At 40.5% G+C, this 24,982-nt stretch overlaps 1 protein-coding gene across 1 annotated transcript; it reads right to left on the reverse strand.

Moving 5' to 3' along the window:
- Positions 1-1,104: 1,104 nt before the first annotated feature.
- On the reverse strand, positions 1,105-15,449 carry LOC139451699 (adenosine receptor A2b-like). The gene is made up of 4 exons (XM_071233018.1): positions 15,317-15,449; positions 4,241-4,370; positions 2,974-3,495; positions 1,105-1,504 (listed from the first exon to the last, which is right to left on the reverse strand). Exons 1-4 carry the CDS (start codon positions 15,447-15,449, stop codon positions 1,105-1,107), a joined length of 1,185 nt encoding a protein of 394 aa, XP_071089119.1.
- Positions 15,450-24,982: the final 9,533 nt, after the last annotated feature.

Consider the following 24,982-nt stretch of genomic DNA (forward strand, 5'->3'; position numbering starts at 1 on the left):
ATACTCTGTAGGTCAAGTACCTTGTATTTTAGGGGAGTCCAGTGAGTGAGTGAGTATGGTTTTACGCCGCTTTTAGCAATATTCCACCATAATCACGGCGGCCCAGTTGAGGTTATTCACTCATGACAGTGTTGAGTTAATTAACTCTTATTTGGCTGTCTATGCATCTTGCCCATTTTCTTATCAAAGTGTTAGCTACTCTCCTTTTTTTATCACTCTTATATAGATAACCAGCTTGTATATTTAATCTGATTTAATTAATCAGTGATCATAGTCAGTATAAAGTTTGATTTCGATTTTGATTTTGATAATAAATCTGTGGATTTTACTTTATTCTTGTTTAATGACATCCTGGTCTCAGAAGTATACTCCGTGACAAGGCAACAATCCAAGTCAGCCAGCCTCATCACCCGATCCTGTGTTTCAAACTCCCTGTTCCGCCTCTGGTCGACAATAGTCCGGCTATATTGTGAAGGCCAGTTCATATTAGAATCGGACAAGAAAAAGAGTCATGTTTACACAACATTAAGCATGTCTCGCATCTAACTTATCCACTTATCCTCTTAAAGAATGAATATCTCCCTTCCACTTTGCATCTCATAATTCAATAACGAGCAAACATAAAAGGACAATCATGTTCCCACATTTCTTTCAATCATTCTTGCAAGGTCTTCTCTGATTATGATATATACAAACTGTCAACGCCAGAGAAAATCCGCCGAAAGAAATTCCGTTGGGCGCAAAAGGCAAAAATCGGTGAAAACTACTAGAAAAGCACATGCGGTAAGTCTACCATCGTCGATGTCCATACTTCATCCTTTTCGCACACGCCCTCCAAGACACAAGCCAGGAAGAGATCAGGTTTAGTCAGTGTCCTTTTCTTCCACTTCCATAGTTAAAGGCCGACTCCATAAACACAGTTTTACATTACCTTTAACATTGTGTGATATGATCAGCGTCTGGCCGTTACCAACACACAAGCTTTCTTCTCTTCCTACGCTGTGTATTGTCACGGGAAGAGTATCTCCACCGAACACACCCTTCCCTTTTGTGCATTTAAATCAATAAAACAATATTTCCATATCAAATAAACTATGTAACGTTTCACAGTTCTTCGTCCACTTCCAGTGTAGACACATTGGTATTGGATTGGTGTCTTGTGAAGTTTTCTTTCCCATTGAGATGCTGGTCTTGTCGGCTAAATACCTTCGGGAACATCTTCCTTATGATTCTCTTAATCTCCGCCTGACGAAGAGCGTAGATGATTGGATTCCCCAGGGAGTTGGATGCAGCTAGGGTCAATCCTATACGACTGAACTCGTGACTGAACCGTTGGCGTCCTCTTATGTACGAGCTAATAATATCAAGGAAATGTGGCGTCCAAGACATCAGGAAGTAGCCACAGAGAAGTGCGAAAAGCTTTGCAGCCTTGAAGTGGGCGGATAGCTGGCTGGTGACTTCATCCCGCCCTACTGTGATACGTCGGCGATGGGAGAACGCTACCCTGTAGGACAGACAATTGACATTAGGAATTTTGTATGAAGGCTGGATATTTCAGATACATTTGCAAACATGCTTTAAAATAACTATGAAAAAAACATCTCGCAACAATGTCTTTTTGTGGCATACACATTCCTTTTTATTCATGTCATCGATCCCAATTGCGTGGATCGATGCTCATGATATCAATCACTGGATTGTCTGGTCCAGACTCGATTATTTTCGAGACCGCCGTCATATATCTGTAATATTGCTGAGTGCGGCGTTAAACAACAAACCAACCAACCAACCTATTTATTCCACCGCCGTAGTCATATTAATTATTTCGTTCAAGCATTCCCCGGGACAATTATTTTTTCTCGATACCCCAACACCCCCACCCCAACGGATATCAAATGGTAGGTACCTTAGATGGAACTTACAATATTCAAGGTATATCAAGGTAGCCTGTGCATTATATCGGACTGGGAAACCAGTGGTTGATTTCATAAGCTATGACCAATGTCGTCGTGATAGGATTACACATAATCAGCCCCATACATTTCAACATCCCGATCTTGATTAGTCAGCTGTCACGAGAACCACAGTGTATTTAATACCTATATTGTCCACAAGGGGGCGCGGGTGGCCCGGTCGCCGCGATTCGCTGTGCAATGTTGCGTCCCTTGGTCATGCCAGAAGCCTATGTTTGTGGGTTCGAATTCCGGTCAGCCCCGATTATGTTTCTAGGTTTGTCAGCACCATACCCGTGCTCGTGGGTTTCACCAAAGTGGTAAACGTCTGAGACCTGCATCACTTCGGGCTTTCCTCCCACATTAAGCTGACACGCCGCGATATAACTGGAATACTGTTAAAATCGGCGTTAAACGCAACTCACTCACTCACTCTTGCCGGGGTAAGGGAGTTAATTGACTATAAAAGTTCAGTTTCCACCCTTGTCGAACTAGGCTGGAATTATGGAGTAATATTTTGGCTGGACTAATGAGTCTATGCATAGTACAATCAAAATAGCGTAAGGAAATCGACATCCGGTTCGTAAACTGTCGTGCAGATTTCGGTCGATTGCAGGTTTTGCAAAACATGTATCCCGCAAATTCAGCGTTAACAGATATTTTCCAAATCTTTTCATGTTTTTAATCAAGGTGCTCTAGTGATCTGATGCACTTCGTGAAGTAGGACACGTTTTAACACAAAATAGGTTTTGATTATCTTTCAGATCGTCTTGACTGGGCGCTGCCATTTTGTTTAAAGTAAATGAAAGTGATATGAGAGGTGGAATCTGATTGGTCAATAGGAGGGACATAAAAGGGACATAACTCGTAACAGCCACTGGTGGTGCTACGATCGAGCCCAGAAATACCAATCTAGTTCGACAGGGGTGGAAACTGGACATTTGCTCTTGAGGATACTATTTTCAGGATAACACTAGAAACATTGACAATGGCGACAAAACTGCGTATTTATATTTCGTACCTGTATATTTTGTAGTAAACGTACACCAAGATGGAGATGCAGATCATGAAGGTGCAACCGACTGTCAGGATGAAATACACTGGTGTCATGATGAACTCGGCGCTGCACGTACTGCCGTCAAAATCGTCCCTTCGTACCCCCATAACAGGGCTGAAAGCCATTACAGCACAGAATGTGAGGTCTATCGCTATGCCTATACCAACTCGCTTGTAGGTGACGATGTTGTAGTAATGGAGAGGACGTGTGATTTGGATGTAGCGGTCGATGCTGACGAAGATGAGCATATGCATTGACACTGATCCCGACATTATAGCCACGGAGTAGACGAAAAGACATCCCCAGTAGCTTTGGAAAATGCCAGTCTCAATAAGTGATATTCCGGAAAGATTAAATCCAAATCCAAGGTCACCGAAGGCCATGACGCAAAGGATGACGTTTGTTGGCGAATGTAAGGACGTGCTACGTATGAGGACGACTATGATGAAGATGTTGGCTATGACGATGAGGACAGAAAGTAGCATGCTGAAACAGACGTCCACCAGTACCAATGAAGGCGACATCTTTTGGTAGAGCTGTGTAAAAAAGAAGATGTTTTGGTGAGTGAGTAAGATAGCAATTGTTGTTCTACGATTCGGTCAGCAATGTTTCCACTGCGGCCTGTTAATAATCGAGTTAGATACAGACAACCAGTGGTTGATATCATGAGCGACAAACAATCACAACACATTATCACCACATGTATTCAGCTATAACGCTAGGCAAGGATACAGTGAGCTTCTTCTGCTCTACAAATAGGATTCGAAACATAGGTTTGAACTATACTCTGCAAAGGAATTGAAAGTCGAAAGTAGTAAAATCGTAAATATCTGACAGTGCTGCCGATATCTATACAAAATTAATAACAAACGTGAATTAGTTATTTCTGCATGGATTGGAATATTTGTGTGGATCAAATGTGCAACAGCCACGTGAGAGCCTGGCGTTGAAACACACCCACATGACATGCACGTCCAACATCAGTTTTGGGGCTATAAAGGTTTGGTTTAGTGACGAGTCACGTTTTATGCTTCGCCGAGCTGATGGTAGTCTTCGTGTTAACAGGCGTCGCGGGGAACTTTATGCACGGAATTGCATACATGAAGTGGACAGATTTGGTGGTGGTAGTGTGATGATGTGGGCGGAATTCCCTACACCGGTAGAGCAGAATTGATGCAAGTTCTGGGGAATTTAACAGCAAAACAGTTTTTGTTGTTGCAGGAATCACTACATCGACGTCCTGCCATGACCCTCCAGGTCTCCAGATTTAAACCCAAATCGAACATTTATGGGATGCACTGGATCAACAACTACGAGGGCGTTAGCAAGAACCACAGTAGCTCCGACAGTTGGCACAAGCACTGCAGGCAGAGGGGGTGAACATTCCCCAAGCAACGTTTCGGGATCTGATTGCTTCCATGGGACGACAATGCTAGTCAATTTGGACTCTTATGACGGCCATACAAGATATTGAGTACAGATGATCTTCGTCTTGGAAGTCTACTGTTCCAGGTGTGCCATTTGGAACCTGGTTCAATGACAATGGTGTGTGCCAATTTTGATCCATCGATTGCCATTTGTTTATTATTTATATGATATATTAAATTTATATCTAAAATCACTTTTGCGTTTCTTTTTTTGCAGAGCACATTTTCGCTTTTCGTGCATTATTTACTTTCAACACACAGTATTCATGCACAGATAATAGAAACGATCCGGTATTGGTATTTGTAGAATTTAAGGTTTCATCTTTTAAAGATTTTACCCATTTCTGAGATTCACCGTTCTTCTGTCCTTAAAGTTCTTCGTAATTTTCCCTCTTATAACTTGAAACTATGGATCTGAACAATAAGTGATTGAGGATTTACAGTGTTAATAGTGTTTCTGCCATATCGTGACTAGAAAATGTAATATATTAATAATATTCTATCAAAACATGTCGACAATGGACACTACAATAACGAGATTATCACAGATTATATTTATTAGTATTACAGCATTAAAATGTGGTAACTATGATTAGGAAGTTCTTATCCATAAGAACCTATGTACTTGAGCTGCGTTTTAACAAGCGTTGGAAATATTTGGAAAGATAAAAATGCGAAATACAAACCTATACAAAGTCTATAATATATACACTCAGTGAATTACGGTTATAACGAACTCAAAGGGACCACTAGTTATAGTTCGTGATAACCGTAGTTTGTTGTAAGCATATATACAGCATAACTTCAACAAATGGTCGGAGAAAAATAAGTTCGTTATGGAACAGTAAAGTAATCCTCCGTAAAGCGAGGTTTCCGGTTTAAAAGGGTCCGGATTTACAAGATGTGTCTGTGTTACTTACCCGGAACTTTCAAAGCACTCAGACGTTCCTACTGGTCTGTTCTGGATCAATGCGTTATTTAGACGTTGAGTAGCTACATCGTACCGTTACAAACAGCTTACACTTACTGCTGAGCGTAGGTCAGAACATATCAAACAATGAGACGACGAACAATTGATGATTGGCATCGATAGTGTCCTAACCAACCATTCGCTGACAAGATGGTGTGAGCGAGTAACTTTAACGATCGCGCTGTCGTTCTCAACTGACACACTGATACACTCAACATCATATGATTTGATACCCTGTCTTCCTGGTTGAAATATGGTCAACCCAATTTTAAACGGTTAATTAAAATTTAAAGTGGACATTAAGAATACCATATTTGGAGCCTCATACCAATTACAACAAGAAATTCAAGGCTTTACTGCGAGTATTTTATTAAACTATGAAATTGTGTTTTATATTAACACAGAAAGCTCCACAACAAAACTCTTATTGAAAAATGTATTCATATGATAAACCAAACCTACATTTTAGAAGCTTGTGTTGTGGTTGTGATACATATGTGCATGCTATATATTATTTCATGCTGTTTATATTCATCAGTACTTTGTTGACCAATGTATCGCGTATTGGAGATTTACGTGTACGCTGATATTACGTTGATTCAGCCCAAAAGATACCACGAGGTTTTCAATTAGCATCCAGTGACAGTTAGGCTATATCCACTGATACATTTTCAATATAATGATGATGAAGAGGAAGCGTATGTCTGTGTCAAATGATTGCAAAAGCTTCGGTGGGGAAGGATTGCTTTTGGCATCGCGTTATTAGCGTGTGTATGTTTAGATCATTAGCTAACGGTGAGGCATCTCATATACCGGTGGTTATTCCAGGCTACGGGGACGTAAAGTATATAGTTAAAATTATAGAAACAGTGTAGATGTAGCGACAGTGTTCCTGGCGTCCGTCCATTGTATCTACTTGACTCTACAGGACCGCCTCCGTGGTCTAGTGGTAGAGCGTCCGCCCGGAGAGCGGAAGGTCCGGGGTTCGATCCCTGGCCGCGTCATACCAAAATACGTTAAAAGATGGTACTTGTTGTTACCCTGTCTGGCGCTCGGCATTAAGGGGCTAAAACAAGGACTGGTCGGCTCGGAGTCAGTGTAGTGTGTCTGAGTGGGGTATTCATGTTAAACTGCGGCATGGTATCTCAGTGAGCTAGCACTATGAATCGGCATCAGTTCGGACTAGTACAAGCAGCCTCACACATACATTCACGTGCATGCAATAATCTTGGACGCGACGTTAAACCCCATTTCACCTCACCTCACCTCACCTCACCTCGCCTCACCTTGACACTACAGACATGGAGTACTTATGACAAAGTGGATCATTGTAACATATGTTATACTTGGGATAACATTTCGTAGTAAAATACAAATGCTAGTACATTTTTGTTTTGTTTTGCCGGAAAGTGCACAAAATAAAGTTTCTTAAAGTATTGTGTATTCACAGATCATTGATAGTGCCCAACTCCATACTGAACTGTGTTAATGTTTAGTGAGTGAGTATGGTTTTACGTCGCCTGTAGCAATATTCCAGCAATATCGCGGCGGGGGACCCCAGAAATTGGCTTCACACATGGTACCTATGTCGGGAATCGAACCCGGGTCGTCAGCGTGACGAGCGAACGCTTTGACCACTAGGCTACCGGACCGCTTCAACAATGTTTAGATATTTTCCTGTTCAATTTATCTATGTTTAGAGAATACCCTTCTACAGTGAATCGATGTTTAGAGAACCACCTGACAAGGGTGAGGATGTTAAGAGAATCTCCAGCTACTGTACGAGGGCTGGTCAAAATGTTCTCAGCCTGACTAACTTTCAACTATGGGCCATATACACTGAACTAGTCATGTAGTACATTGTTTGAGTAGTTCATTGCAAGTGTATTTGGTCTATTGAGGCCGTGTGTATATTAGTGACAGCCAGTTGAACGTATTAGGGGTCCAAATTGACATAGAAATGGAAAAGAACGAGTTCCGAGCAGTCATCAAGTTTTTGACATTTACAGAAAAGTACTCACCAAGACATTGATGACCGTATGTGTATTGGGATAAGTGCCTAGCTATTCCACTGTTAAACGTTGGGTAGGTATGTTTAAGGCTGTGAGAACAAGCCTTGATTATGACCCTTGGGCTAGACGTCCCTCGACTTCTATCAATGAAGATTCAATCAAGGAGATTACCATTGCTGATCTTGAGGAAGACACAGGTCTAAGCCAAGGATCCATTCAAACTATTATTCATGAACATTTACAGATGAATGACATAACTGCTTGTTGGGTGCCAAAGTTTCCAAATTCTGATCTTCAAGAAAAAGGAACTGACATTGCCAGAGTAAATTCAATAAGTGATTAGTAACGGGTGATGAAATATGGGTCTACCACTTTGATCCCGAGTCAAAACGTCAATCCATGGAATGGCACCATTCCACTTCTCCTGCCCAAAGGAAATTCAAGATCAGTGAACAAAGTTAAGGCCACTGTATTTTGGGATGCAAAGGGTGTGATCCTTGTTGATCCTAACTTAGAAAGTCAAAAGACGATTACGGGTGCCTATTGTGCTGGTTTACGTCATCGTTAGAGAAGAAAAGAAACGCGGCGAGAAATGCAGACTGCTGGAGTTCTATTGATTCATGACAATGTCTCTTCTGACACCTCTCGACTTGCAAAGGCTGCTGTGCGACAATGTGGGCTCGAAGAGCTTTCTCACCCTCCATTCTCGCCAGACCTGTAACAAAGTGATATCCACCTGTTTCCTAAACTAAAAGAACACCTTCGTAGAAAGCGCTATGACGACAACGGTGACCTCAAAGCTGTCGGTAATGGGTTTTTGCAGTGTGGCTTCAGGAAACTTCTTCTTGACTGAAATTGAAAAGCTTCACTGTCGATATGAAAAGTGTATTGAAAAACAGAGAGATTATGTTGAAAAATAAAATTAAAAACACTTTCACAATTGTTGATTTTGTTTGTTAGGCTTCGACCTTTTGACCAGTCCTCGCATACCGATGAACCGCCTGACACAGTGTTTCAATGTTTAGAGAACCGCCTGACACAGTGTTTCAATGTTAAGAGAACCGCCTGACACAGTGTATCGATGTGTAGAGAACCGCCGGACTCAGTGTTTCAATGTTTAGAGAACCGCCTGACAGTGTTTCAATGTTTAGAGATCCACCTAACACAATGTATCGATCTTAAGAGTGTCTGATGCTGGAGTATATCAACGTTTAGAGAACCTATTGCTACAGTGTATCGATGTTCCGAGAACCCTCTGACATCGATAGTTTAGATCTGTTAGTTACGACCTCGGAAGACACGACCTGTAGCTTCTTCTACACCAAGGACTATAAAAGGAAAAACATCAAAATCAACCAAAGGATGCAAGATACCTGAAAGGGCTAAACAACGGTAAACTCAGGTTACAACCAATATGTGTTCAGTACACAGGTATTGTAATTTCATTCTTGGTTGGGGGGCACGTGTGGCATACGATCGAAACACGTGATTGCAGGTTCTTAATGAATGGTGATTCGGCTTTTCCCTGCCACTTTGTTGACAAGTTTCAATTAAGGAATCTTCCTAATGAAGTGCCCTTCAATATTGATAACGACACTAAGATCACTAAACACGACAAGTAAATAATCCGTTGGAGTATTACTGAGTTACTGGTTACCTCTGTTCGGATGTTTGGAATACCAGACCCTTCATCCTGAGTGAGTGAGTGAGTGAGTGAGTGAGTGAGTGAGTGAGTGAGTTGGGTTTAACGCCGCTTTTAACAGTATTCCAGTTATATCACGGCGTGTCAGCTTAATGTGGGAGGAAAGCCCGAAGTGATGAAGGTCTCAGACGTTTACCACTTCGGTGAAACCCACGAGCACGGGTATGTAGAAACATAATCGGGGCGAACCGGGATTCGAACCCACAATCATAGGTTTTGGGCGTGCCAAAGGGACGCAACTCTGCACAGCGAATCGCGGCGCCTTAGACGACTGGGCCGACCGTGCCCCCCTTCATCATGAAACGAATTTGATTTAACAAACTACACGAACCAATAGTCGTGAAGGGGTAAGTGAACAGCTGGAAATCAGAGTTGTTTGTTGGACATATTCAGGTAGACGTTTTGGAAATAGTGACTGTAGCTCACCTTATAATGTGAGTGAGCGAGTTAAGTTTTACATCGCATCGGCAATATTTCAGCCATACAGCGATGGAAACTAAGTATTAGATATAGTTATACATAAATTAAGTCTTATCAATTAAAACAAGGCTATAGACCACTAACAATTAAAGTTAGACCACCTTACTGGAGATCATTGGGACTTACAGTACCTATGCCTCCTGCATGATTCCCCAGCAAGATTTATGCCATCACTTTGGTTACCAGTGGCTGCACCTTTAGGTCACCAATATTAAAAAAAGACACAATATATTCTAAGTTCTATAACACAAGTCAATATTAAGTACCTTGATCGAGAATAGACTTAAGTGTCACCAGCAGCTGCAGCTGCAGGATACCCGATAATGTAACACGACAGTCATGTCAACAGCTTCATAAGCTGACAATAATGTTTTTTTGGATATTATCAATAGTTGTGTCATTGTGAATAGTTTGATACACTATACATGTACCTATTGTATTATAAAAATGTATCACTCACAAAATTAAAAGCTGTATTTCCTCACAGTTGACTGCTATACAGTAAACTACGTTTATAACGAACTCACAGGGATCACTAATACTGCTATACAGTAAACTACATGTATAACGAACTCACAGGGATCACTAATACTGCTATACAGTAAACTACGTTTATAACGAACTCACAGGGATCACTAATACTGCTATACAGTAAACTACATGTATAACGAACTCACAGGGATCACTAATACTGCTATACAGTAAACTACGTTTATAACGAACTCACAGGGATCACTAATTTTAGTATGTTATAACCGTAGTTCGTTATAAGCATATATACAACATATGGCCGGGACTAAAAAAATAAGTTCGTTACATCCGTCAGTTCGTTATAAACGTAATGTACTGTAATGGTATTTATAACCGTGCTTACATTAACGATTTCAAGAGCAGTAAACAAAGACACAGATTTATAAAAAAAACACACAAGAAAACAAAGACAATAATGACTACCCATAGCTTACTCCTATCATTGTCATTCCTAATGCCAGTCATCCACGTAAATCACAATATTTTTAGTTGTATAATTATATCGTATGTGTGTTTATTCATAATACTGAGAGGCCATAGGCCAAAAGAACATGTTATATAGTAATGGGTGTATAAATATTGTAAAGGTAACACATTTATAGCTTCTTAGATTCATAGCGTGCAATATGTACATTGACAGCTTGTTCGTTATTACTACATTCTTACTTGACATTAATGTAACAAATTTCTGTAGACTCGTATAACGGATATAATATTTATCAATTAATTGTTTTCTGAGTTCGGCATACAACGGACAAAGTGGTAAGAAATTGTATTCACTTTCTACAGTGTTTAAATCACAAAACTGACAAAGTCTGTGTTCTCTCACGATCCCTATATATCTTCCAGTCTCGATCAAGAGTTCATGTGAACCACATCTGAACCTTGCAAGTGCAATTCGAAATGTGTTTTAGTGTCACATCCAATAAGTATTGCTCTCCACAGAAGCTGTTTTTAAACAGGGAATAACTTGTAGTTTCTTTGATATAATTTGTATTATTATATAAAACAGAACGTTTCATTATTGTCACATGATATATATTCATACTGTCAACTTTGACCACATGCCAATACATTTCTATCAAGCATGTTGATGTGGGACTCGACAAGTCTGAAAATTATGTACTGTTGCTTCAAACATACATATTTGTTCTCATGAAAAGGTTAAAATATAGTATGTGTGTGTGCTCTGTATTTATATATTCGATTCTATTTGATCACACTTTTCATGGTAAGAGGGTTCTGTGATATGAGGAATCTGGATCTGTTTATATAACGTCAGCATAAATGTGTACTAAGAAAACGCTTTGAACATGTATAAAACTACATAGACATAAATCTTTTTTGTCAAATGTTAAATGACAAAAGCAAATTACAAAGGACCAAGTATCTATTTTAATCGTCATCAAACATCATGCATCTTTACAAAATCCTTTTACTCCTTAGGATAGGTTATTGTATCTTAAGAGGCTCACTTATAACGTATTACTTGAATTATACTTTGAATGAGTGTACATCAATGGCGGGGTGAATATACTAAACGTTTCAAAGTAGTCCGACGGAGAATGAACTTGGAAGACCACACTATGTACAGATGAAAGTGGTTTCTCATCTCAATTGTTAATATTGTTGTCTGGATCAGTGAAAGTTCAAGAAGGTCGGTGCACTTTATATATACCTGCAGGATATTTGTCTTCTCTATATTATCATACTGAAGTTCTTTTTATATACAGGATAATAACCTTTAGATATACTAATTAGTGGTATTCTGATTTGTATGATTTATTGATTTAATTTTCAACGCTATTTACCTTTTACGCCCAGTGGGATCTGTTACGGCGGATATTCGAGACTGGTTTCTCTCTGGCCTTGACGTTTCATACTTTCATACGCAGAACAAGTTTGCTTTTTAAACTTACATAATAACGCTGTTATTTACATACACAGCTAAATGTTCGTCTGTATATGAACAAAATCATGGCCTTCTCAGAAAAGACCCAAGTATAATTGTGTCAAAACATTTGATTTTACAGCTTTGTACACCACTGTCATCAAATGCCATCTGACGTTTACTGAGAAAATACTATGTAAAATGCTGAACGTCGTCATTGATAACAGCTTTGTAAAATTAGGGCGTTAAACATTTGGGCAAGAAGTAGGCATCTCCAAAGGCATCAACTGTGTCCCCCTTCCTTCAAATCAGTTTCTTTATACATATGAATCTGCTCGTATTGGCAAAGTCAAAATAAGTGAATTTGGTATTTGAAAGCCATACCCACTTCCAGTCTTGAAAAAAACATTTAAGTAGACAAATGATGTAAATGACATTGGTACCGGTGGTGTTTTGTTACAGGAAGATGCAAAAGGCAGCGATCACGGTGTTTGTATACATTTTAAAGAAATATGATAAGCACCAAAAGGATCACATTATAATTGAGAAAGAACCCTTGTCTTAATTTTGTTGAATCTTGAGATAAAACATATTAAGGGCAAAGACAATGTGATCGCGGATGATCTTTTTAGAGACAATTGATTGAATCAGTACTCAAATGCAGTTTTGCTAATGATGTATTTTATTATCTTTCTAGAGACAATTGGTTGAATCAGTACTCACATGCAGTTTTGCTAATGATGTATTTTATGATCTTTCTAGAGACAATTGATTGAATCAGTACCCACATGCAGTTTTGCTAATTATGCATTTTATGATCTTTCTAGAGACAATTGATTGAATCAGTACTTACATGCAGTTTTGCTAATTATGCATTTTATGATCTTTCTAGAGACAATTGATTGAATCAGTACTCACATGAAGTTTTGCTAATTATGCATTTTATGATCTTTCTAGAGACAATTGATTGAATCAGTACTCACATGCAGTTTTGCTAATTATGCATTTTATGATCTTTCTAGAGACAATTGATTGAATCAGTACTCACATGCAGTTTTGCTAATTATGCATTTTATGTTCTTTCAAAGGAGAATGAAATATACATTTTCTACTTGATGACCCTTCTACAGAAAGTTTTTAGTGCATTCAAATTTTCTTAACTTGAATGTATGTGGGGTGTGTTACGTGTACGGAGTTTAGTGTACAAATACAGTAAGATTACTTACACATAACACATATTATTAACTCACCTTTTAAGTAATATACACATGTGTGAAAACATGAAATTTCACAACATTCTATCGCGTGTCGCCGAAGCCGAGATCGACTATTACTGTTTTGTCTACAAATCGATATTATTCACTTGAGTATTAAGTAAAACAGTTCCGTTAATTCCAAGAATACATGATTCACCATCAACTTACATTCGTGAACAATAATGCATCGTATAAACAATAGAATGACGTCACAGATGTGGTGTAGCCGCTACAATTCAAGTATGGAGGGATTACAACACATCTGTGTCATCATGCTATTGTTTATACGATACATTATTGTTCACGATCGCTACACTTCAAATTCGGAGAACCCTTGAAGATCTGGGGTATAATAGGTCTTCAGCAACCAATGCTTGCCTTAAAAGGCGACTATCGGGATCGGATGGTCAGGCTCGCTGATTTGGTTGATGCATGTTATCGTATCCAAATTGCGTGGATCGATCCTCATGATGTCAATCACTGGATTGTCTGGTCCAGACTCGATTATTTACAGACCGCCGCCATCGAACTGGAATATTGCTGAGTGCGGCGTAAAACAACAATCAATCTGTGAAGTATGGAGAATACACTCACGATAGTAATCATCTCTCTATGCTCTTACAACCACCTCCGTGGTCTCGTGGTAGAGCGTCCGGAGAGCGCAAGGTCCGGAGTTCGATCCTCGGTCGCGTCATACCAAAAGACGTTAAAAGATGGTACTTGTTGTTACCCTGCCTGGCGCTCGGCCTTAAGCGGCTAAAACAAGGATTGGTCGGCTCGGAGTCAGTATACTGTGGGATATTCATGTTAAAAAACTGCGGCATGGTATCTCAGTGAGCTAGCACTATAAATCGGCATCAGTCCGGACTAGTACAAAGAGCCACACAAACACACACGCGTCAATGCACGTCGCTATAAGTGCAATAATCTTGGACGCGACGTTAAACCCAATTTCATCACCCCACCTATCCTCTTATCTGTAAAATACTCTACCATACATGGCGTTGCTGTAGAATTCAAGCATACATTTCAGCAGATGTAAGCCTGCCCAGGTACATCTATCAATGGCAAACAGTGTGTCCTAGTAAAGCCATAATGAAAGTCAAACATCAACTAATAGAAGCCAGGCTCGCTCTTTTTATTTTAATAGTAGAGTGATCATTCAATCCATAATCTCGAACATTGGGTTCAGAGAAAGGCAGCTAGGAGACACTGACGCCTATGGTTCTGAAGATAATGAGTTGTGATTGGTTTATCACTATCAATGTCCACGTGAATAATGAGCAGATAAATGAGACGCCTGGAACATGATTATCCGATATTGAAATCATCATCATCGCCGCTTATTGGACCCACACGAAATGGTTTGTTTGTTTGTTTGTTTGTTGTTTAATGCCGCACTTAGCAATATTCCACCTGTATGACGGCGGTCTGTAAATAATCCAGTCTGGACAAGACAATCCACTGAGTGACATCATAAGCATCAATCCACTCAACTGGGATCAATAACATGCATCAACCATGTCAGCGAGTTAGTCGCCTCTTTCGGCAAGCATAGTCGCCTTTTACGGCAAGCATTGGTTGCTGAAGGACCTATTCTACACCGGAAGGTTATTCCGTCTAACTCAACGTTTTTTTATGTTTTAAATATGAATTAATGCACAGTATTAATAATTCATTATTGTCCAACAGGGTCTCACTCGTACGTTAAATTGTGTACGTATGTCCGTCGAGGCAATATCATGACGATATCAACATACCATATATCTATTGTCAGACTATTTTAATGTTGTTAATTTGTTCTTGTTAACAAACATAACCGAAGCAATATCGTTACATTATGAACTCCAACGGACTGTTGAAGTTACTATTATATCTGTAGTTCTTTACAAGCGAACCATCTGCCCAAAGTCTATACTGTACTGAAAGATACGACAAACTCCAGGATTATCTGAATGATCTTTCACAACAATAACAATACTGTATACATGATAATGTAATTAAAACAATTTTACATCAGCGTCTACAAGTTACATACGGTTCACAGCGAAGTCCGTGGTGGGAGTCTGTTCACGATTGGCTTTAGGCACCTTTCGACAGGCGTCGTTGCGGTCAACCAGCGAGTCGCAAACGTGAGAATAGGATCTCTCCTGGTCTTGATAAAAAGCCATTTAGCGCCTGGAGAGCTGTGTAAAGATCGGCAAAGGAGGATCCTTGAAAGATATATGTCTGTACTACATCTGTAATGGCACTGCATGTCAACTGTAATGTGAATATATCACATTAACGCGTTTACTACTTGAAAGGTTATATTTTCAAGCAGGTGTGTAATTATAATGTACCGTGTGAATATTGATTCGTCGTTTTTGTGTGTAGGATTCAGGATGTTTGAGTGCACTGACGTGTAAATGGGAAAACATGAACGGTGTTGGAGTGTCCATTGATGCTGATTGATACCTTGTGATACTGATGAGTTCGTTAATCATGTGAAAAAGTATTGATTTATATGTGTATTAGGATACACATTCATTTCTCTCAAAATACATATGGGGCGGTCGGGTAGCCTAGTGGTTAAAGCGTTCGCTCGTCACGCCGAAGACCCAGGTTCAATTCCCGACATGGGTACAATGTGTGAAGCCCATTTCTGGTGTCCCCCGCCGTGATATTGCTGGAATATTGCTAAAAGCGGCGTAAAACCATACTCAGTCAGTCGGTCAGTCAGTCAAAATACATATGTGCCCAACGAACGGCAATACAGCTGTATATGACGGTGATTAGGTGGTTAGGTTCGCTGATGCATGTCATCGTATTCAAATTGCGTAGATCAATGATCATGATATCAATCCCTGGATCTGGGTTAGAATTGATCTTCAGCAACCTATGCTTATCGTGGGAGGCGTCTGACGTGATCGGGTGGTTAGGTTCGCTGATGCATGTCATCGTATTCAAATTACGTAGATCAATGGTCATGATATCAATCCCTGGATCTGGGATAGAACTGATCTTCAGCAACCTATGCTTATCGTGGGAGGCGTCTGACGTGATCGGGTGGTTAGGTTCGCTGATGCATGCCATCGTATTCAAATTGCGTAGATCAATGATAATGATATCAATCTCTGGATTGACTCGATTATGTACAGCCTGCCGTCATATGACTGGAATAGTGTTGAGGGCGGCGTTTAACAAACAACCAAAAGATGAAAGTTTCTTCCAAGACGGCGGGGCGGTCGGGTAGCCTAGTGGTTAAACTGTTCGCTCGTCACGCTGAAGACCCGGGTTCGATTCCCGATATGGGTACAATGTGTGAAGCCATTTCTGGTGCTCCCCGTCGTGATGTTGCTGGAATATTGCTAAAAGCGGCGTAAAACATACTTACTCACTCTCACCAAGGGAGCAGAGTTGTAGCAAACTTTAAACCGACTTTAGTAAAATTTAAAAAATGACAACTGTAGTGGATGATCTGTTTGTTTGTATTATATTTAACGCAGCAATAAACATTTAGTGATGAAAGCCGAATGCGACCAGAACTAAACCTATTGCAATCTTACAACGATCAGCGGTAGCTTCGATATGATACGTGCGCCATCGACCCGTGAAGATTCCGGGGTAGAATAGGTCTTCAGCAACCCATGCTTGCCGTAAAAGGCGACTATGCTTGTCGTAAAAGGCGACTAATGGGATCGGGTGATCAGACTCGCTGACTTGGTTGATGCATGTCATCGATCCCAAATGCGCGGATCGATGCTCATGATGTCACTCACTTGATTGTCTGGTCCAGACTGGATTATTAACAGACCGCCGTCATGTAGCTGGAATATTGCTGAGTGCGGCGTTAAACAACAAACAAACAAAACGTGCGCTATCATTACGACCGTTCCATTGGTTGCTGGGGTCTAAATGCGACAAGCGTTCATCCTCAAGCGACGAACCTATCCTGAATGATCTAGCGTTACCCACGAGAGAGATATCACTGAACAATAATTAATAGAACCCTTCTGAATATATTCTCAAAAGCATATCCCCTTTCTGTTCATAAAGTAATCCAAAAGCGCGCCATGACAACATACACCATTACATGGATGTGAACAAGACAAAGCAACTTTTCCTAATGGTGCATTTGCCTCAGAAATATATTCTTCTATTGTTAAATGTTAACCGGCACTCTAACAATTAATGGGCTGCTCCAATATTAATGCAGGTACGGGCAGGAGATGAGATCGAATATGCTTGGGTCATGTCAAATGGGAATATGACAAAAGGGAGCGAAATGATAGGTAAAATCTGTGTGACATTTAGGGATTTAGGGATAGGCATTTAGGTAAGATATAGGCATCCGCCGATCATACTCCTCTCCTTGCCGTCTCCTGCTTGTTAACGCATAGGAATCGGAATTTCAAATCATATTGGCAAAATCAAAACACGTGAATTTGGCCATGGAGTTTGATTTAGACTTCGGGTATAATATGATGTGATATCATTCAATGATGTTTAAATAGCTTATTATTTTTACCTTTCACTGACTTACAAACCTGACAGTCACCTGAAACTAGAATCAACAAGTAACACTGCCTCATCTTTTCATATTTAGATCAATAAAGATTCAGAGTGACAAGAAATGATCCTCAAGGCTGTAAGCCAAGAGGAATGGCTTCAAGAAATGTTCCTAAAGGCAGTAAGTTAAGAGGAATGGCTTCAAGAAATGTTCCTCAAGGCTGTATGCCAAGGGGAATGGCTTCAAGAAATGATCCTCAAGGCTGTAAGCCATGAGGAATGACTTCAAGAAATGATCCTCAAGGCTGTAAGCCAAGAGGAATGACTTCAAGAAATGATCATAAAGGCTGGAAGCTCTTGCTGCCAAATATTGTGAAATGTTCTTGTTCAAGCGTTGGTCATGTTGGAAATAAAGATAACGTTCCAGGCGGTTGTTTGTTTGTTTGTTAGATGTTTCAGGCCGCATTCAGCAACTTTAAAGTATATGGCGGCAGTCTGTAAATAGTCGAGTTTGAACGTGGCAATCTAATTGGGATAGGATGACATGCATCAATCACCTCAGTGATCCCGTTAGTCACCACTTATAACAACTTCAGCAATCCATGCCTGTCGTAAAAGGCGACTATGCTTGTCGTGAGAGGCTACTAACGAGATCGGGTGGTCAGACTCGCTGACTTGGTTGATGCATGTCATCGATCCCAATCGATGCTCGTGATGTCAATCACTGGATTGTCTGGTCTAGACTCGATTATTTACAGACCGCCGTCATATATCTGGAATATATAGTGCAACAACAAACAAAAAAACCCACTTATAACAAGCAAGGGTTCTTAAAGACCAATAATTCTAATCCGGAATTTCACGGGTCCCATTCGTCGGTGACACTATATTCATGAAAAATGGTGACATGACTTAACGACAAAGGGCATAATCTCTGTAACACCAATATTGCAGCAGAAGAGAAACAGTCTTCTTACCTTCAGTACATGCAGGGGACGGACAGAGTGTTTTAAAATTCAAAATGTCAACGCCGGCGAATAATCAGTATCGATTATCTGCCGAAACAGATTCCACAGGGCTTACAAGGCAAACGGAAATTAAATGAAATACACGTGTTCATGATGAGGGGAAACATGTCCTGCAGCACAGGTAAAACACCATTGACATAAAAAGTAAGCTTGTTCATAATGCCGTCCATATACGCTTCTGCCATGCGACAGCGACCTGGATTGTCGGTGTCGTAAACAATGATCCACGTCCTCGGGAAACGACACCATACTGTTAACCAAGTCAACAAGCCTAAACACCCGATCCATTAAAGTAAGTGCCAGTAAGTAAGGAGATGTGAAAGCCCCTGGAAGGTCAGAGTATGGGATAGTATCGCGCATCATGTTACAAGCCTCGTGTTTCATCTGACCGTCTTGCTGAATATCTGTCATTAACATTCTGGATTAACATAGCCAGGCCTTTGATGGCGAAACTTTGATGGAGAGCTTAGCAGTAAGCAAGGTGTATTTTCCGTTATTCCATCACAACAGGAGGTGGGGCATGCTGAAAAAGAATTACGATCTATCAGAGGCAACCGGATCAGCCTAGCATTATTTAGTCACAAAGGTGACAAGTATAGGCAACACCCACAGGTGTGAATGGTAATCCTTGATTGTAGCACTAATAGGGAGTGAGTGAGTATGGTTGTACGACGCTTTTAGCAATATTCCAGCAATATCATGGCGGGGGACACCGGAAAATGGGCTTCACACATTGTACCCATGTCGGGAATCGAACCCGTGTCTTCGGCGTGACGAGCGAACGCTTTAACTCCTAAGCTACCCGACCGCCCCGTCTATTTTAATATAATGACATATCTCATTATCCCTATCAAAAGTTGAGTAGTATAACTACTCACTATCCCAGCATTTCGTTCATATTAGTTCACCCTCCTATTTGTCAAGGCCCTAGCACACTGGATCTGACTTGCCCATGCTTGCTTCTGTATAGTTACAGCCTAATTGGCAGAGTGCCCAGCGAACAATTTAACAATGGGAGAAGTTATATTCTAGATGAAATTGACATCAGGAATGGTTCTAAAGCTTGAACTGAAAACACATTATGTTTATCTCCATGACAAAGTGAGAACACAAACGTGAAAGGTTTTGTAAAAGCCTCTGTGATGAAGCCCCTGTGATGAAGCCCCTGTGATGAAGCCTCTGTGATGAAGCCTCTGTGATGAAGCCCCTGTGATGAAGCCCCTGTGATGAAGCCTCTGTGGCCTCTGTGATGAAGCCCCTGTGATGAAGCCTCTGTGATGAAGCCCCTGTGATGAGGCCTCTGTGATGAGGCCTCTGTGATGAGGCCTCTGTGATGAAGCCTCTGTGATGAAGCCTCTGTGATGAAGCCTCTGTGATGAAGCCCATGTGATGAAACCTCTGTGGCCTCTGTGATGAAGCCCCTGTGATGAAACCTCTGTGATGAAGCCTCTGTGATGAATCCTCTGTGATGAAACCTCTGTGATGAAGCCTCTGTGATGAAGCCTCTGTGATGAAGCCTCTGTGATGAAGCCTCTGTGATGAAGCCCCTGTGATGAAGCCCCTGTGATGAAGCCTCTGTGGCCTCTGTGATGAAGCCCCTGTGATGAAACCTCTGTGATGAAGCCTCTGAGTAATATTGTCAATGGGTTGATGGCTGTATTCGTGGATCATCGACGATCAGCTATATTCCAGCTAGGTCTGCTTTCATTGTCACTCAAACCCACTTTTTTCACCACAAACCTTAACTTCGCTCAGTGTGAGATAATAGGTTCCTCTAGCTATAGTGTAGATACCATGTCAGGATTATTCTAACGCACTTCCAAATGTGAACTGATACGACCTTTGCAACGTTTGGTTCTGACATGCCACTGATATTAAAGTTGGTTGGTTGGTTTGTTGTTTAATGCCGCATTCAGCAATATTCCAGCTATATGGATCCACGATCCACGCAATTGGGATCGATGACATGCATCATCCAAGTCAGCGAGCCTGATCACCCGATCCCGTTAGTCACCTTTTACGGCAAGCATGGGTTGCTGAAGACCTATTCTACCATGGATCTTCACGGGTCAATAATATTAAGGAGCAGTCATTTGATTTTCGGGAGGGGGATTTTGGTTTGACATTAGGAATTGTCTTTAATACTAAGGGGGCTTACACATTTCTTCCCATCGAGAACATCGTAAATTGAATCTCGAAAGTCTGCTGGATTCACTTCCGTGGAGCATGTCTTCCGCTTCAACAATATTGGAATGCAGAGTGCACCTACATAAAGTGTTGCAACTGTAGAGGAAAAATTGTTGGCAAACAAGTCATGGCTTTTTTTTGTCTAAGTATCTCCTACGTAGGACTTAGTATCTTCTACGTAGGACTTACTATCTCCTACGTAGGACTTAGTATCTTCTACGTAGGACTTACTATCTCCTACGTAGGACTTAGTATCTTCTACGTAGGACTTACTATCTCCTACGTAGGACTTAGTATCTCCTACGTAGGACTTACTATCTCCTACGTAGGACTTAGTATCTCCTACGTAGGACTTAATATCTCCTACGTAGGATTTAGTATCTTCTACGTAGGACTTAATATCACTTATGTAGGAGATACTAAGTCCTACGTAGGAGATAGTTATTCTAGTCCATACTAAGTCCTACGTAGGAGATAGTAAGTCCTACGTGGGAGATACTAAGTCCTAGAGATACTTAGACCAAAACAATTCACCGTGGCCTTACTACGCTTCCGTAGGTTAAAATGCAGTATAACCCTCTGGAATGTTCTAGAAGTACTTGCACGATATTGAGACTGCGTCAGATTCACCCTCAACATCAAACACTCAAAGATGTATTATGTTCACATTAATTGAAGAAGAAGATTGATATTGGGTACATATGACACTTTCTGCAGTTAGTTGTCTTGTATTAGACATACATCCCAAAACGGAAGTAAAGTCATTTTACTATCTTTTTAACGTTGTTCGAAGCAGGACACTTCCTGATGAATAGTCGCAGTGCACTTGACAAGCATTTTCAGCAAAAGGAAGTTTGCATAGATTTCTAAGTAGAAAAAAGAGGTTATGCAGTTGTTAAAGCGTTCGCTCGTCACGCCGAAGACCCGGGTTCGATTCCCGACATGGGGACAATGTGTGAACCCCGTTTCTGGTGCCCCCCGCCGTGATATTGCTGGAATATTGCTAAAAGCGGCGTAAAACCGAACTCACTCACTCACTCTACATGAGATCGCACAGTGCAATCGAACATCAGTGTTGTGAATCATAAACAAAAATTAACGGTACAGTCGGAATCGCACAGCAGACTCCTCTGCTTCAAGAAAATTTATCTTATGATTATGTCGCTTTTTTACAGTCAATTTAATCATTCAATTCAGCTGAGAGTACATTTTATACATAAGCGTGAATTAAATTTTGAAACCCCTCTCCGCTGGCAACCATCCATAATACCAATCCCCCGCAAGTGACCACCCGTTGTTTGCGCAATTCTGAATGTATTACGTTGTTTTTTTGAGTATCTCTATTTGGATTAAAAGTTGTATGAGATTATTGATTAATGGGTGTACGTAATCACTACCGTAACATCTGCGAGTAATGGCATTTAATTATGAATTTCGTGCCTTTAGGTACTAGTAGTAGTGTTAATAATTTGATTCATGTATATGACGGATTCATTTACAGTTACAGTTTACTTGATCAAGCATTTGAAGAGCTTGGAGCCATAACGGCCAATGTCATGTGGAGTCTGTTTTGAGAAAAGTGATAAAAACACATAATATAATGCATGTTAATTAACTTTTTTTAAACCGATAAATTCCTAGACATTAACGCATTCTGACAGCAGAGATATAAATGTTTATAAAAAAACCATTCAAAGAAGGAAATAAACTTACGTTTTTTATTTGTGTAAGTGTGGAAAGGGTCAATGTCTGTATTTTGGCCCTTTTTTACCCTCAGGCATTTGCATGGGATTTAACATGTGAGATTGATAAACTACTACTGAAAGTACAAACACATATTATTGAAGTTTTTTAAAATGATTTAAACTAATGCCAACTTTGTTGAAATAGTTGAAACATAATAACAAGGAGTCCAAACTTTCAAAATCTCTCTCAGACAACCAGTCTCAACCACACACGGAAATGAAAACTAAAAGGGCCAAAATATAGCAAAGTGACTTTGGCCCTTTTAGAACTTATATGATTTTAAGTAGCTATATTTCAAAAACACATCAATGAAAACAAACAATATTTTTTCTACAGGTAGGCAAGAACTTAAAGATGTTATTTATGCAATAATATGCAAAAAAGGCCAAAGTGCATTTTGGCCCCTTTTAGCTCTAAGCTCTTCATTTGAGGATTTTCTACGAAGATTTCAAAGAGAATTATACGACTCTTGCTCAAAAGATATTTGATCAGGGTTACATCATTCAGTGCTAGTAAGGTTTTCAAAACGTTTCATGATAGACATGTGGACGGCATTTCCAAAATGTTTCACATCAGTCACCGGGGGCACGGGTGGCCCAGTCGTCTAAGGCGCCGCGATTCGCTGTGCAGAGTTGCGTCCCTTGGACACGCCAGAAGCCTATGGTTGTGGGTTCGAATCCCGATTCGCCTCGATCATGTTTCTCGGCTTGTGAGCACCGTGCCCGTGCTGGTGGGTTTCACCGAAGTGGTAAACGTCTGAGACCTGCATCACTTCGGGCTTTCCTACCACATTAAGCTGACACGCCATGATATAACTGGAATACTGTTAAAAGTGGCGTTAAACCCAACTCACTCACTCACATCAGTGACCAAAATGTTGTCCGATGCATTTCCTCATTTGTATTTGTACCATATTATGTTTCGATGTTTTTGTCCAGTCTTCAATCAATTGGCACGTGGTCCTGTGCACAGCTCAAAGATCACTAAACAGGGGAAATTAAGCACCGCTGGTCTCGGAGAGTAGTTGGATGGGTGACCTCGTGGAGCGTGACTTCAGAGAGTGTCTAGGGCTTCGGTCCTACTCCACACTGAAGCACATGTTCTACGTGTCGTGTCTCCTTAGGCAAGTGATTTTGTTCGAAATGTGCCTCTGTTCAACTAGCAGTGAGTGGGTACCCGGTAGGATGAGATGGTACATGTCAAAAACTAAAATGAAAATACAGAAAATTATAGTTTTCTGTATTTTCATTTTAGTTTTTGACATTTTTGCTTTTGTTTTTTGACATTTTCGTTTTTGTTTTTGACATTTTCATTTTAGTTTTTGACATTTTCGCTTCACATTTCAGCGATTCAATAGCTACTTGAAAGTATATTTTCCATGTTTTCGGTTGTTTATATACATGATTTATCACATATTTGTATGACAAATTGTGTTAATTTGCAAAAGGTTATGGTAAACGTGAGTGAAATATCAAAATATTGAAAAGCAGACACCATGTGCCTTATGGGCCACCGTAGATATGTGAAGAAGTGAAGAAAATGTTGTTTAACAAACTATCATGTTAGATGCTTGTGTGTGTGTCTGTTACTGTCAACTGAAATAACAATTTCACTGTTTACCTCAAGTTTACTGCTGCATGATCTAAACCATCTAATAAGGCTTCAATTCCGGTCTCAACTTTGTCAACGCACGTGGCCCAATTTCTTTACAAATACTGTCTGAACTATTTCTGTTTCTCCACATCGGATAGTTTGAATGTTGTAATGATTGCTTCTGTCAGCATCGCCCTCCACAATGCCCCAGACATATTCTATATGGTTTAGGTCTTAGTGATAGGACCGCCTCCGTGGTCTAGTGGTTGAGTGTCCGCCCGGAGAGCGGAAGGTCCGGGGTTCTGCATTAAGGGGTTAAAGCAAGGACTGGTCGGCTCGGAGTCAGTATACTGTGTCTGAGTGGGGTATTCATGTTAAACTGCGGCATGGTATCTCAGTGGGCGGGCACTATAAATCGGCATCAGTCCGGACAAGTACAAGCAGCCACACACACATGCATGCACGTCGGTATATTAATGCAATAATCTTGGACGCGACGTTAAACCCCATTTCACCTCAACTCACCTGTTGAGGGAATCAAATGTAGGCGTCGGCAGAACTGTCCACACAAGGTTTCTCCTTTCTTCAAAGCGGGGGAAAATAGAACCTTCAAATTGTTCCCAAACTCAAGATATACGTCTGCATAATATGCATGTATC

Source organism: Haliotis cracherodii, unplaced genomic scaffold, assembly GCF_022045235.1.
Source record: "Haliotis cracherodii isolate W230 unplaced genomic scaffold, xgHalCrac1.p SCAF_9, whole genome shotgun sequence".
Lineage (NCBI taxonomy): Eukaryota > Metazoa > Mollusca > Gastropoda > Lepetellida > Haliotidae > Haliotis > Haliotis cracherodii.